We start from the raw sequence: 16,216 nt of genomic DNA, 5'->3' as shown, positions 1-16,216 counted from the left end.
TGAAAAGAGTACCCTTGAAACAGACATATCAAGAGCACAAGGGTGAGCTAGATGGGTTATATAGGCACATTGACAACATAGTTCATCTAAAGCAGTAGGAGGCAGAAGTATCCAGGTAATGGCATAGTTCGAACCCAGATACCCAGTACAGAGCACAGGTGACCCAAAATTGTTTAAGAGCTTTAACTGAGAAAACTAGAAACTTATCAGTCATTGAAACTAGTAAAGGAATAATACTAAAGTGCGTGGCAAAGCCCTTCTCTTTCCAGAGCAACTTTGAGTCTATGGCTGGAGGTCTAAAGCTCAACCGATTTTCACCAATCCTATGCTATTTCTGCCCTTTGTAGCTTATCACATACAGTATTACATATGCACTACTTTCTTTTACCATTGCTCTCTTCTTAGACAGTCAGCAATAATGATGAATGTAGTTTTATTTAAGTCTTTTAGTAAATTTAGTGATTCAAAGTCTATGGTGAAATATAGTTTAAATAGTAGAACACAAACCAACACACTAAGAAAATAATCAAACTTTATTAAACACAAGTTTTAAATATTACAAAAGAGCTTGGTATTAAAGCAAATATCATTCTTTAGACTAAATAATCCAAGTATTAAAGTATAAAAAGGACTGAAAGTAACTGTAAAAAATGTATATTCCTGGTAAAGAAAAAAATGTTTTTGTTCTGAAGTTAGCATATTTCATAATGTAACAATAATTCTCAGCTGACAGTTTCTTAAATGAATCCTGTGTCACATCTAAAAAAAGTATTTGTGTTAGCATTTTCAAAAGTAAAGAAATACAAAAAAATGGTATCATAACCAGATTATTTTTTTTTAAGATTGCTTTTAAATGTTTGAGTGTTTTATTAGCCAGAGAAATATAACAGGCAGTTTATTGTGAGCCTAAATAATGTGTGTACTAATTTTAAAGTCAAAGTTAATATGTCTGATATTGCTACTATACAAATTCATCATGTATTAATAGCATGTGGATTGTGCAGGGACCAGGTGGTTCATTTTCTGACCGCAGTGCTCGAGTCTCATGATTGTATCTGGGATTTGGTGCCTTCAGTGGGGAGAATGAACGCTCACTTCATGTCAATATGTTTCTCCTCCAGTGTATTCATTGATCTCTAAAAGGCAGTGCTCAATTGCTCTAGCATAAGTGTGGGTGTCTGTGCATTCTGTGAGATCATCTGTTTGATTTAGCTGCCACATTTACTATGAGCGTGTTGACCTGCCAACCATCAGCTGAGCCTTCTGTTTTGAAGCAAAAACTTAAAGATTGTGGTTTAAGCAAACTTTACAAAATATATATTAGTATGACAAAAACACGAGCAATGGGTGAGATCAGACCTAGAAAAGACAACATTTTAGACATTCTTGGTGGCATTATATCAATTCAAGATACAGTAGATATTTATGTACACATTTTATCTTTTGATTTTTGTTGCTTAATAGTTCTGGAAAAAAATCTGTCATTAAGGAAAATAAAAACATGCTCTTTTCATGTCTATCCAAATAATGTTTGCAAAGCTACTCAGATGTATAACCATCTAAGGGGTGACTATATATTTTATTAGGACATTGCAGTGTGCAGCTATACAAAGTACCAAAGAACTTGTTGCTTTGTTAGTTTTTTTCTTTCTAAAAAGAATTTCATGCAGGCAAGACTGAGCACTCTTTAAAAGGTGTTCCCTGCATGCAGTGCCAAAAAACAATAAAAAAAAAACCCAAACATTTATTTATGTTATGTCTCATTCCTACCAGCCCCATGCCAAAGGGGCATTGCTTTAGAGAAAAGGCTAAGGACAATAAGTCTATTCTTATTGTATCAGTAATACACTACATTATCAAATATAAGCGTAACATTTATTGCCTTAACAAGTCTAATATTCACAGTAAGCTACTGTCAGGAATGAAGCCAGGTTAATCAAGCCTGGAAAGAGTCACACTTTCTTTCTCCATTAAACTTAAAGCCACATAAAACAGCTTATTTAGAATTTCTTTTAGCCAGCAACCCCAATATGCAGTGCTGTATTCTCACTTTCTTTCTTTGAAACCTATAAGGAATGTTCTCTGAAAATTTGCATTGCAACTATAATTTTTGTCCTCTTACAGATGGTTCATCCTGTTTGGTGATTGCTGATCATAAATTTCTCAAATATAGCTCTACCATCTTTTTCTTTGTGACTCCCCAGTACATGATGTTGACCAAGAGTTTATATTGCATATTTGCTGTTTGGAGTACAAAGTTGCTTATCTTGGCTATGTCTTACTGATATTGTACTCCAAAAGTAAAGATGAATTTAAAATCATTTCAATAGCTTATTCTTATTTTAAACACTCCACTGTTTTTTAAATGTAAATACTGGTGTCAGAAGTTGATAGTAACACTGATGCTATAAACAAATAACTCTCCAAAAATTTGTCCATAATTATTCAGTTTTTGTTAATCCATAACAAATTCACCAATTTAGGTATACAACATGAAAACTTTTGTTATAAGGATTTGAAATGCCTTAGAAGAAGCCCCAGATCGTTTTCCTTTCATTCTTTCATTGTTCAGCAGCACATTGCAAAGTCACAATTCTGGGTGTATCTTCTTCTCCAGCAGATTTACAAAGAAGGAGACTTCTGATGAGCTTTAGCAACAAAACTTTGATTGTTTCTGCATCGTGAGTTATGATAAAGCTGGGTAAAAGAAGAAAAGAAACATTTTCAATGACTTTTTCATTAAAATAGTAATATAAACATTTCATTCATGTAACAAAACATTTTTAAAACTATTTTCCTATTAACATATCATTTTGACCATTAAAATTCCCAGGTGTCTATTTACTAAACTGTTTACCTTTTGCAGGCTTCAAGTCAAATGTGAGTGTACCATGCAATGGATTGGCAGCACATCTAGGACTTGTTCCTGCTTTGAATCTGATACCACCCAAACACGCCTTAACCCTCATACTGTGACTTGGGCAATGCATGTACAAGAAATTGATAAATGGATTGATAGCTGGCTTGCCATTTATAGGAACAGAGAGGTTTTATGATAATTGTCTAATTTTGTCTCCGCTGACAAGTGAATTGAATAATTCCCATATTTACTCTGTCTTACCAGTTGTCAGATAGCACATCTCAATTTTTTTTCACTGAAAAGATCTCTTATGAAAAAGTGTAAATATACATAACAAGCTGTACTTCAGTGCCCGTGGTTATCCAGAGTCTCAGATTTACTCCTAGGAAGTGCATTAAAACTCCTGGTAAGATCCTGGAAAGGATAAGAATTTGTCCTACCTCAGAGAAGTATTTATGAAGCATCTTACTTGCATTCCCAGTAAGGACTAAGAAGCTAAATTTGAGAAAGAATTTTAATGCAACTCTGAAACAAAATGGTGCCCATGATATGTTTTGTAGTTTTCATATACTAACACTAAGGCTTCACCACAAACATTATAATAATAATAATAATAATAATAATATTTAAAGTACCAGAAGAAGAAGAAGAATGAAAACATAGGATAATGCACTAAGCTGCATGTAATTATTGCCACTTCTTAATAACCTCAAGAATAATACTTTAATGAGCATCAAGATGGAAAGACCAAGAGACACAAATTAAAAGAGATTTAAGCCTGATAGGCTGGGAGCATGAACTGAAAGCACGTTGCTGCATGCACCACATGACAAACCACCTGGATTGGGATCCTGCCTCCAACCTCCAAGTTTTCCCTGTAAGTGTGAGGACCTGCTTGCAGGGATCGATGCAGATTAACGTCATATCCAGGACAAAGTAATTGCAGGTTAATGGCCTTCCTCAAAGATCCAACAGAGTAGTGTCACTTCTTGCATTTATAGGATTCAAACCGGTAACCTTCCAATTGGCTGTACAGATCCCTAGCCTCACAGCCACCACTCTGTCCCAAAGCCCAATAACAGGAATGTTTATTTAACAATAAATGATCCGCAGCCACACATTCAGAAGAGTCACCTTCCTATTGTTATAGCCTTGGCAAATGCCTTTTAAAGTAACAGCTATACTGAAATTAGCCACAGCTATTCCTGCACTGTTGCTGAACTTGCATTTACTCTTTCAGTGTACCTAATGATCTTCCAGAGTCATGTGTCGTTTGATCCCCACTTATTCTCTGCGACTATGCTAGTCTATGCTGGCCTTCTAGAACCTTCCTGGACTTTTAAAGAATGCTCCATGTGTTTGTGGAATGGAAAGCTCAGTGTTCCTGTATGATATTTTTCTGTCAATCACCCATCCAGCCGCACCTATGTTCAGGGTATTGTACTGGCTACTACAGTACAGTTTGCATCCATTTCCACCTGTGTGTTGATACTGTGAAACTGCTTGCAATTCACATATCTGTGATCATTCATACTTGGAGCAACAGGGCCGGGACAAGGGTGAGGCAAGCAAGGCACTCACATCGGGCAAACAATGGGAAAGAGCACCAAATTGCAAAAGAAAAAAAAAAGAAAAAAGCCAAATGTCTGTTGCAATGTTCGTCAAATACCTTAAGCAAACTGACAATTTGCATTGGACACTCTTGTTCGATGCACTCATTTCCTCATATGATATAAGGAGTAATAGATATTTTAATATCACAACTTAGACGGAGATACGAAAAACTACATGGGATTTCATCTGATTTCAAATTTTTAACAGGTGAAAAATTAAAGTCGATGGATACAGAAAATTTTAAAAAAGCAACTTGTGGTTTATCCCTTAAATCTCCAAATGATATAAATTCTGTAGAATTCTTATCAAAAATAATCAGTTTCAAAAAATCAGGCAATGACGTTAATTCCAGACCTTAAAGCAGCTACAAGTTTAGATCATTTAAAAACAATTCATGAATATAGTATAGTTCAGTCCTATCCAAATTTAGAAGTTGCACTGAGAATAATCCTAACACTACCTGTTACTGTAGTTTCTGGTGAAAGAAGCTTTAGTAAACTAAAAATTATCAAAACATATTTAAGATTGTCACTTGCTCAGGAAAAATTGTCAAATATGGCAATTTTATCAATCGAACAGGAATTGACAAAACAAATTAATTTTGATAAAATAATTGATGAATTTGCTTCACTAAAAGCAAGAAAAGTAAAACTTAAAAAAAGATTTTATATTGGACATTTATTTAATTATTGTAATTATATTAAATTTTGTTTTGTCTAAAGTATTATTGATATTATTTTGTCTCTATTATTAAATTAAATTACTGAAAATTTTGTAATATTCTAATTCATCTCATGTGTAATACTTATTTTGTTTTTCTTTTGTTAAGGTTGGTGTGATTTTATTTTAATATGTGCAATTTTATGTTCCTATTACTAATGTACTATTACTGCATTTTGTGATTTTTATTTAATATATAATAAATTAATTTTTTTCTCAAAAACAATTTATTTATTTTTATTTAATATATTTCAGTAATAAAAAACTATATACATAGGGATGCAAATTTATCCTCCTGCCTCAGGTGAAAATTCCTCTGGGCCTGGCTCTGTGGAGCAATGATCTTTAAGGGTGTACTGATTTGCCTAAATGTAGTTTGCTTTAACATTACCTCATGTGGATTTGTGATTAAATATATGAAACTTTGTATAACCTCATGCCTTGTAAGGGCATTCAAGATTTGGTGGAAAATTCAAGAAATAGTTGGTTGTGGCATATCTAAATCATTGCTGTTGCAAAGCTGCATTTTTTCTGTGGCCATAAAGTATAATAGTCCCAACACTTTCATTTTGGCTGAGAGCACATGGCTTCTTTACATAGTTGGATCGATCACATAACCTACAAGAACTGTTGTAAATATTATTCCATCTATCTCAAATTGATATATTTTTATGAGTTCATTGCTGTCCAGCATTGTCCATTGTTGGCAGCTCCAAGCGAGTTAAGACAGCTCATGAGCTCTCATAATTCCTGGTGAAACTATAAGTAGTTTCCTAATTTAGGAAAATTTTTAAATTGCTTTTGCACATGCTGCTAACAGAAGGTGTCACTCTGAGGTTTTTGAGCCAGCTTAAACCATTTCCTACTCTAAGGCACTTCACTAATGTGGGCACAGATCTATAATTGAAAAACACCTTAAGATTAAGTTTATATAGAAACATATTCAATAAAAGGCTGTCTTATTAAGTTAGCACATTGTCCTAGTGCCCTTCACATGTCCGCATCACTTCTTCATTTTACACTTACACCTGCACAGTTTTCTTTGAGTGATTGAAGGTTCCAATCTGTTCGCCAGCCATACCATTCATGAAGGTGGGTGCAGTTGGCTGTGCAGATTGGTAACTGGGCTGTTGGGGTACAGCCCAAACTGATCTGTTCCACAACAACCCTGCCACTGGTAACCAGCTGCGAATTGTTTCTATTTGTGTGGGCAACCCACAGTCTTCATGTGTTCCAAAAATTTGAAAACCTGCCAGTTTAAATTGAGCTGTGAGTGTAGAAACAAAGATGTACTTTAACAGTCAGCAAATACACCAAAAAATTAAAGTACACTCTACCCTGCCATAGGAGAAAAAGGATGTTAGCTTGCTATGCTGTGTGCCCCAGTAACTTTCAAATTCAGTCTTGTGGTACCCTATGGCTGCAGGCTTCTATTTCAACCAGTTTCATAATCTGTGATTAATTTTTACTTTTAATTGATCTCATTCTTTAGTTATATGGTCTACAAATATTGGCTAGATATCTGTTTAATATGCTATAGATGTAATGGATACATTTCTTTTGCTGTTTTTCTTTTTTATGAAACCCTTTTCTATGTATATGGTATAGACACAGACACAAACATCATGGGATGCTAAAGGGGAGCAATAACTTCACTACCATTTTCAATAGTCTGCTCTTTAAGAGTTGTTTCTTATAAATAAGCAGACAAGTCAACGTGGCACTGAAGTTATTGCTCTTCTTTAGCATTTATCAGCCTTTGAATATAATTAAGATAGCTATATAGAAAAGGGTGAATTAATAATAAAATGAATAAAAGAAAACTATGAGTTTAAAGTTTTGGTTAACATACACATATTTTGGAATCTCTTAGAATAAGAGAATAAAAGGAAAGTTTACTAAACAATGAGATTAAATAAAAGTAAAAATATTGCACTGATTCTGAGATTACCTGGAATAAACACCTAATCTCAGTGGTCCCCCAGAACTGAGAAAAGACTGCTTTACAGTACAAATGGTGAAATCAGAATGACTAGCTGTCACTGTGCCTGGAGCAAGGAAGAGAGACAAGTGACCAGGAAGCAAAACATAAGTATGCTGTGCTTGCCGGTACCACACGAATGCATGGGAATAAAATTAGATAATTCTGGCAGATATAAAGAAGACATTAAAACAGTGCTTGGGCAAAAACTGTTTTAAGAGTGCATAACACAGTATAATAGGGAATGCGTGGAGTTTGCATGTTCTCCCCGTGTCTGCGTGGGTTTCCTCCGGGTGCTCTGGTTTCCTCCCACAGTCCAAAGACATGCAGGTTAGGTGGACTGGCGATTCTAAATTGTCCCTAGTGTGTGCTTGGTGTGCGTGTGTGTGTCCTGCAGTGGGTTGGCGCCCTGCCCGGGATTGGTTCCTGCCTTGCACCCTGTGTTGGCTGGGATTGGCTTCAGCAGAAACCCTGTGACCCTGTAGTTAGGATTCAGCGGGTTGGAAAATGGATGGATGGATGGATACTTTCACAAGAGAGGCCATGTGCTAATATAAAACATAAAACATGATAAGTGACATAAGAATATAAGAAACACTTGTTCTGGTGTGTCCATTCAGACCAGCATAGTTCATCAGCCTCAAGTCACAAAACATTACAAAATATTGTCAAGATCTAAAGTCCTCCAAGGTACCACTATCTACTACTCTACATTGTAAATTATTCCATGTATTAGATAATTCTGTGTCTGGTTTAAGGTTTTTCTGACAACAAATTTTCTCTAGATCAGTTTGTGATTGTGCAACTGTTTTATGTGAATACCTCATTTTGAATTAGCAGCCTATTTCCACCCTAATCATTCCCTTCATAATTTTTAATACTTCTACATCTGTTGCTCACTGTTTATTTACACACAAAATGGTCAGCTAGTTCATCCTTACCTCATACCTCAACTGTCACTGTCTAGCATCTCCCTGCTGGACTTCCTCTAGTGCACAGATTAAATTCCTAATAAGTCCACAGAAATGCATTGTACAGCTTATGGATAACATCTCTGGGCATGTACTTCACATTATATGCTAAGTACTTTTCAAATCCTTCTTAATTGTTTCTGCTTTGAGTGTACTTTCATGGTTCAAACCTCTCCCCTTTGTGAAATTTTATCTAATATTTTTACTTCCTATATGTAAAAAATTACCAGTCCTTAAACTTCAACTAACACATATCTACTGAAGTCTAATTTCTGCCTACATGCATTGTTAATGATGATATTGCTGACCTCAGGGCTTTTGGGAACCCACCTAACTAAGCTTTTTCATTATATTATTATCTACATCATTTAAATTAGTACAAACCACAACCATGAAAACCTCAATACATATTAAAACTCCCACCCAACAGTGACCACCACACACAGCACCCAAGTAGCAGAAGTTAATCTCAGAACAGAGAAGGCACAGCTGCACAAAAAATAAATAAATTAAAACAATGTGGACATCAAGTTACAGCCCCCTTCCAAGTGAGTCTGAACAAGTTATACAGTACATAGAACTGCCAATTAGAAATATTGGAGCCAGTTGCACCAGTAATTCTAGCAGCAGTTAAAAAAACATAAGATTGTAGAAAGTGGATTTCCAGAAATAAAGGGATAGCTAGGGCAAACTTTGCAGCAAATGTGCCCAAAGAGAATAATCTCCACCTGAAAGAGAAAGAGCAGAAAGATCTGAAGGAGAAGGAAAATTTAAGGAATAAAGGATATTATAGGGGAGGTCAGAAGAAACAAACTGCTAAACAGCTCACCAAAACAAAGAAGATCATCAGAAGGGCCTATAACAAAACATTTATGGGAGTACTGATGACTCTGATTATTAGAAGAAAAAGTTATACAGTATTCTTAAAAATCAGGTCTCATTAAGAGGAATAAACAGTGATAGATCACAATTCCAGACTGACTGAATGGGCAAGGGCTTGGAGGTGGTCTTGCAAAAAAGACCATTAATAGCAAAGTTGGATTTTGTCTTAAAGGGTGGAGAATGAGAAAAAAGTTAAAAGGGAAATTTCTTAAGACCTGATAACAAATCAAAGTTGAAGATAAAAGAAAAAAGAGGCGGATGGAATATAAAATACAGACCTCAGCAACTGAAATGTTCTGAGCCCCAAGCCTTCAAAAATATTACTAAGGGTAATGATGCCACACATTACCCAGCTCAGGAATGAGATCATTTAAAAAGATAAGAAGAGTGGTAGCCACAGCACTGATCCATCCACAGAACCCTCTTTTAACATTGCTTAACTTACTTGTTAACCTCCTGCGTTTAATCCAGTTTTAGACCCAGCCACATATTATTACCTTAAATTCCCATGTTTGTTAGTTTGATCACTGGACTTTTATGTAGTTCATGATCAAAAACCTTTTTTACAATGAATATAAATATCATTTGCATCCCTATAATTTAATGCTTTCTTGAATTGTCATAAAATTCCAGTATATAAATGAAACTTGATCTTCTATCTAAACCCATGTTGACTGTAATAATTGGCAACACTTCTTCATATTAATGTTCCTATGATGCTAGATAGAGAGTCTATTGTTTTAATATTGGCATGATTGCCTTTTTTATGTAAGGCATTATGTTTTCTAGCCAGTTGTTAGAAAAATTCTTTCAGTGTTCAGTGATTTACAAAGAATATGAATTGGAGGTACAGTATATATGGACAATATTTCTTCTGGTTACTCCAATTTTCCACTCATGTCCTTAAATAAATGTCTTGTAAGTTATGTTACAGTTCCAAACTGGCCCTGTGTGGACGGACACCTCATCCAGGTTTGGATCCTGCATTGTGTTCAGTGCTTCCAAGAAAGGCTTCAGTGCCCCACATTCCCAAACTGGATTAAGCAGGTTTAAGACTGTTATGTTTGCTATGTTCTAGTTACCATACATTTTCAGTATTAACTTTAGCCCTTCTTTTTAGTCCTTGTTCTTGATAGTAGATTAGCATAAAAAATCCAAAATAGAGTTAACTCACCCATACCACCACCACCCTGACACTCACACAGGGCCAATTTGGAATCAGTAATTAACTTAACCAGCACACCTTTGAGGATACTGGAGAAAAAACAGACCACCCAGAGGAAAACCCATGCAGAAACAGGGAGATCATGTAAACTCGAAAAAGACAACCTAGTGCGTGATGCAAAGCTAGAAACATAATTCTGTAATAAACAAATAACAATCATAATATTATAATGAATTTGCATACTTCTTCTTCTGCTTCCATCAGCTCACTTTCCATGAAAGAAACAATATGTGAAAATCCAGGTCTTTTCCTTGCTTCAAGTGCCCAACAAGATTTCATCATAGTGTAGCTAAAATATAAACAGCAAATGGCATTGTAAACTGAAATTAACAATCAATATAAAAAAATAAAATCATATAAATAGTCATTTCTGACCATTTAGATTGTGCAGACTTAAGCATGTCAATTATAAATCAATGTAATCACCACATGTGTCAGAGAAGTCCAGCAAGTTAATAACTTTACTTTATCATGCCATATGTTTAAATGAAGCTAAAAACACATTTCCTGTCTTAGCTTCCTGAACAAACTAAATTATTCTTCGGTCGTTATGAAAACGTAACATTTAAATTATTTGTGTACTTTTTGTGCCAATTGCTGTTATTAATGTGTAGCCTTACAAAGAGAATGTCAAAACAGTGCAGTACAGTATTTTTGCTATTCCAGTTTTATTTAATAACCTAATTTAACACAGAGCTTTTATCAGAGAGCTTTATGCATCCCTCGGTAGCAGAACGTTTAACGAATAATTATACAAAATAATTTATTGTTATAGCTGTATCCAGATGCTTTATTAAATGTAATTTCTCATCTTTTGGTCAGTGCCATTTATAAATTAGGCAAAATTCAATGTATTTCAAATTAATTCTTCAAAAGGATGACTAAAATATCCAATAACCAAAAACAATGTAAGTACTCTTTCCTGGTAATTAACTTGTCTCTTCAACTTTTGAAAAAATAACACACAAGTGCTGCTTGGGCAGTTGTAACCTGCGACCATGTGCTATCTAATTTCAGGCGTCATTGGAGGGTTTCACCTGGACTTAAGCATAAATGGTGTAAACCACATCTTTTGGACAGGCTGTTTATCACACATCTATCTATCTATCTATCTATCTATCTATCTATCTATCTATCTATCTATCTATCTATCTATCTATCTATCTATCTATCTATCTATCTATCTATCTATTATTTATAAAGCTTACACATTTTTTTCTTTTTTAATTCTTGCATCTGTGCTCATCATCAAGTTATATAAATAATCCCAAGACTAAACTTTTTTTTTTATGCTCCTTGGTTTTCAGATGTCTTCTCTTGCAGTAGTCAAGGTAAAATGTCTTCTCAGAGCAAAGGTAAATACAGTACAAGTATTTTCAGTTTCAATAGAAAAGATTAGAAGCATGCATTGTTCTAAAAAATTCTCTTGCACCAAATATAAACAGCAGCTTTTAATTATCAGTCATTTAAAAATACTGTATACTTAACTAAACTATCTGACATGTAACACCTACTTACATTCTTTCAGTAGCATAAAAGGGCTGGTCCATTTTGAATCCATTTTGTATAAGCTTATAGAAATTTTGATCTACTTGAATTCCAGGATAGGGATTGACACCTGTATGGAATTGTTATAAAAAATGTTAAAGACTCAATCACAAATTAATTGCTAATTTTCAATGCAGATACATTGTTTTACTCAATGCAGTGCTTACAGTTATCCGGATGTCCTTAGAATAGTTTTCACATTCCACAATATCATTTGAGCAAGCATTCCTCCAAGAGGAAATTGTATTTTTGCATGACCTTTGGGGGTCAGAGTGCAGGGTCAGCCATTGCACCACACCCCTGGAGCAATTTTCAGGTTAATTGCCTTGCTCAAGGGCCCAACAGAGTAGGATCCCTTCTGGCAGTAATGAGATTTGAACCAGGAATCTTACAGATACCATAAATCTTTCACCACGGAGCTACCACTTCATCTTGTTGTTAGTTTTCAAGGAAGCTATAAACATAATAATGATTTCATTGCATTCCAAAGCATAACAATCGAGGGTATTCTGCTTATATAATATAGTGTGCCCCCTTCTGATGCATCCGGCGACTTTCATGGGCTGGTTTGGCCTTGAGACCAAGGCAAAAAATTATTAAATAAGGGGTGAGAGTGTGCATGTGTTTTTCCTGGAAAATTATTTTATATTTTATTTTACCTTTCATAAACTGTAAAATAAAAACATATGTTATAAATGTATTAATTTTTTCTTAGTGAAGTAAAATACTAAGAGAGTAGTAATGTCTGGCAGAAAAAGAGCACAAGCAAGCCATCTTATTGCATGTTACAGTAACCACAAGAATTGTTTTTTAAAGAAGAAACTAACTGGTAGAAAAAAACAACTGGAACTAGGAGTCATGATTCTATTACAAGGCAAGCGTTACATTATTTATTGTTTATTAATTGTCTGTAAATGTTAGCATGAAAAAATAAGTTATATTCTTGTTGTTAAAGAGGCGAATGACTGTTTCATGTTGCTCTATTTATTATTTAACAAAAACTTTACCTGAGGTAACTTTCAAATGTTAGGTTACATATTAGGTCTAGATCTTCTAATAAAATATTGTTCATTTAAAAAATATTTATATTTAACATATTTGAATAATATGTGTGGCACAGTGGCGCAGTAGTAGCACTACTGCCTCGTATGTTCTCCCCGTGTCTGCGTGGGTTTCCTCTGGGTGCTCCGGTTTCCTCCCACAGTCCAAAGACATGCAGGTTAGGTGCATTGGTGATCCTAAATTGTCCCGAGTGTGTGCTTGGTGTGTGTGTGTCCTGCGGTGGGCTGGCACCCTGCCCGGGATTTGTTCCTGCCTTGCGCCCTGTGCTGACTGGGATTGGCTCCAGCAGACCACTGTGACCCTGTGTTAGGATATAGCGGGTTGGATAATGGATGGATGGATGGATATTTGAATAATGTTTAAAACTAGTTTCAGAGTATTTACAAAGATTAATCAAACTAGTCCTATTACATTTAAAATGAATCCATTTATAAACTCACCCTCAGAAAAACATGATGGCATAACCATTCCAAGACCGAGTGTAAACTAAGTGGTGATAAATTTCTTAAAAATCAGAAAATCATTTGTGATCATATATTATCTCCAGATGTCTGTATTTTTACATAACTCAAAGAAACATATTAATCTTAGATGAGAGCCACACCAGAAAGGACCTTTTTAATCTTAGATAAGAACCACAAGCTCTTACTCTCATCGCAAGCACTCTGCACTATACAGAGATAAGTCGGGAAGGATATTAAACAAGCAAAATGTACCAAGAGAGAATATTTCCCACAGCAGTATGCCGTATGACCAGACATCACTCTGAAATGTGTACATGCCCTCAAACAAGCTTTCTGGGGGCATCCACTTCACAGGTAGCCGGGCCTACAAAAAAAAAAAAAGATTGATTTCCTCTAAGAGACAGCTTTTCATTAAACTGATGCTTTAAAAGAAGGTAAAGGAAACTCCAGTGTGAATTGTTCATATATTCATGTTAATACATTCTTGTTTATCAAGGCAACAGAGAGAGGTGATCATGTTGGTTGAACATGCAATTAAGAATTTCAATGTACACTGTACAACTGACAACACAATGACTAATTAGTACTGCAATTACCTGTTTGTAAAATAAATAAGCTCACTCACTAGGCTATCTGTGTCTACACTGTGCATTAAGCATCTGTGCTGTGTGGATTTGTGTTGTTAATCTCAATATGTGGATTCTGATGCTCCAAAACTTTCACTCTAAAGGTAATGCTGATATATGCCCTTATTTGCATACACCACTGTAACTAAAATTTTTATCTGCTATTCAATCTAATCTTAAAAATGTATGTAATCATAATATTAAGTAATAAAGTGTGATGTGACCCCCTGATAAGGGCTGTTCGGTCCCTGTACAACCGGTGTCAGAGCTTGGTCTGCATTGCCGGCAGTAAGTCGAACCCGTTTCCAGTGAGAGTTGGACTCCGCCAGGGCTGCCCATTGTCACCGATTCTGTTCATAACTTTTATGGACAGAATTTCTAGGCGCAGCCAGGGTGTTGAGGGGGTCCGGCTTGGTGGACTCAGGATTGGGTCACTGCTTTTTGCAGATGATGTTGTCCTGTTTGCTTCATCAGGCCGTGATCTTCAGCTCTCTCTGGATCGGTTCGCAGCTGAGTGTGAAGCGGCTGGGATGGGAATCAGCACCTCCAAATCCGAGACCATGGTCCTCAGCCGGAAAAGGGTGGAGTGCCCTCTCAGGGTTGGGAGCGAGATCCTGCCTCAAGTGGAGGAGTTCAAGTATCTCGGGGTCTTGTTCACGAGTGAGGGAAGAATGGAGCGTGAGATCGACAGGCGGATCGGTGTGGCGTCCGCAGTGTTGCGGGCTCTGCATCGGTCTGTCGTGGTGAAAAAGGAGCTGAGCCATAAAGCAAAGCACTCAATTTACCAGTCGATCTATGTTCCTACCCTCACCTATGGTCATGAGCTGTGGGTAGTGACCGAAAGAATGAGATCGTGAATACAAGCGGCTGAAATGAGTTTCCTCCGCAGGGTGTCTCGGCTCTCCCTTAAAGATTGGGTGAGAAGCTCAGTCATCCGGGAGGGGCTCAGAGTAGAGCCGCTGCTCCTTCCGCATCGAGAGGAGTCAGATGAGGTGGCTCGGTCATCTGATCAGGATATCTCCTGGACACCTCCCTGGTGAGGTGTTCCGGGCATGTCCAACCGGGAGGAGGCCCCGAGGAAGACCCAGGCACACTGGAGGGACTATGTCTCTCGGCTGGCCTGGGAACGCCTCGGGATTCTCCCAGAAGAGCTAGAAGAAGTGGCCGGGGAGAGGGAAGTCTGGGCATCTCTGCTCAAGCTGCTGCCCCCGCGACCCGACCTCGGATAAGCGGAAGAGGATGGATGGATGGATGAAAGTGTGATGTAAGTCATACTTTCAGTTAAAATAATTAGTGTGGAGCTTCTATGTTCTCGGAATTTCTGTGTGGGTCTCCAGGTTCACTCCTATAATCCGACAGCCATGCTAGTTTGATTAAACGTCTCTAAGTTAGATTTGTTTGAATGACTGTGGGTATCCATTTTAGTGTGCTCTGCAACAGACTGGTACCCAATCTAGGTCACGGCTGATTCTTAAAATGTGCCTATGCTCACCCCACTACTGTACCCACTTTATACAATTCAGAGTCTTGGGATCCAAAGTATATCCTGGCATCCTAGAGCTGAACATTCATGAATATGCGCATGGAGCACAATTAGAGTTTTAAGTCAGTCATCACTTGGCTCCTCTCCTTAATTTTCAATTCCAAAAAAAAAAAATGATAAAACAGTGGGGTTTTTTTTGTACAATAATCAGAATTTTGTCCTACACATAACTTTATTCAATATATTGCAACATTATCTTTGGCTGTGACATACATAATATTATGTCTGACTCTGCTATAAGTAAGTTGGCATTTTGTACTTATACTAGCAGGAAGGCCATGACTGCAAATGTCTGTAGTTTTTTGTTGGTGTTGGGGTGCGAGTTTGCATTGTGTACAAATGCAAAAAACTCCCACACCAATAGATGGCAGCACAGAGACATATTGCTGTTACACATTGGCCCCTGCTACATACTGTGGTAGTCAGACATCTACCTGATTGGGGTTCAGAACTGCAGGACACATGGAGTGGACAGCCCCAAGAATTCCAGTGTGCATTCTTGACACTGGAATTGGTCAGGAATGTCAACCAAAAAATGGTTACTGGATGGGGCTTAAAAGCTCCTATTGAACAGTATGCTAACAAGGATGGCAACAGAGGAACAAGGGAGTGGGATAGGAAGGAGTGTGCTTTGGAGTTTTTGCATGAAAACAGACCATCCTCCTACTGGTCAGTCAAGGGCTTGCTATTGTAATACAAGGCCCATTGGATTTTTTTGTT

At 36.7% G+C, this 16,216-nt stretch overlaps 1 protein-coding gene across 1 annotated transcript in view; it reads right to left on the bottom strand.

Annotated features, from left to right (window-relative positions):
• Positions 1 to 238: 238 nt before the first annotated feature.
• Positions 239 to 16,216, bottom strand: part of flt3 (fms related receptor tyrosine kinase 3) — a 127,565-nt gene continuing 111,587 nt past the window's right edge. Inside the window, exons 21-24 of the mRNA XM_028799487.2 lie at positions 13,580 to 13,691; positions 11,772 to 11,871; positions 10,437 to 10,542; positions 239 to 2,697 (exon numbers count right to left, since the gene is read on the bottom strand). Of these exons, the coding sequence (XP_028655320.1) occupies positions 2,623 to 2,697; positions 10,437 to 10,542; positions 11,772 to 11,871; positions 13,580 to 13,691 (393 nt within the window). The 3' untranslated portion in view covers positions 239 to 2,622. The remainder of the gene's footprint in view (positions 2,698 to 10,436; positions 10,543 to 11,771; positions 11,872 to 13,579; positions 13,692 to 16,216) is intronic.

This window comes from Erpetoichthys calabaricus, chromosome 4 (genome assembly GCF_900747795.2).
Source record: "Erpetoichthys calabaricus chromosome 4, fErpCal1.3, whole genome shotgun sequence".
Lineage (NCBI taxonomy): Eukaryota > Metazoa > Chordata > Cladistia > Polypteriformes > Polypteridae > Erpetoichthys > Erpetoichthys calabaricus.
Note: the sequence above shows the minus strand (reverse complement) of the source record. Positions and strands in the feature narration are given on the sequence as shown.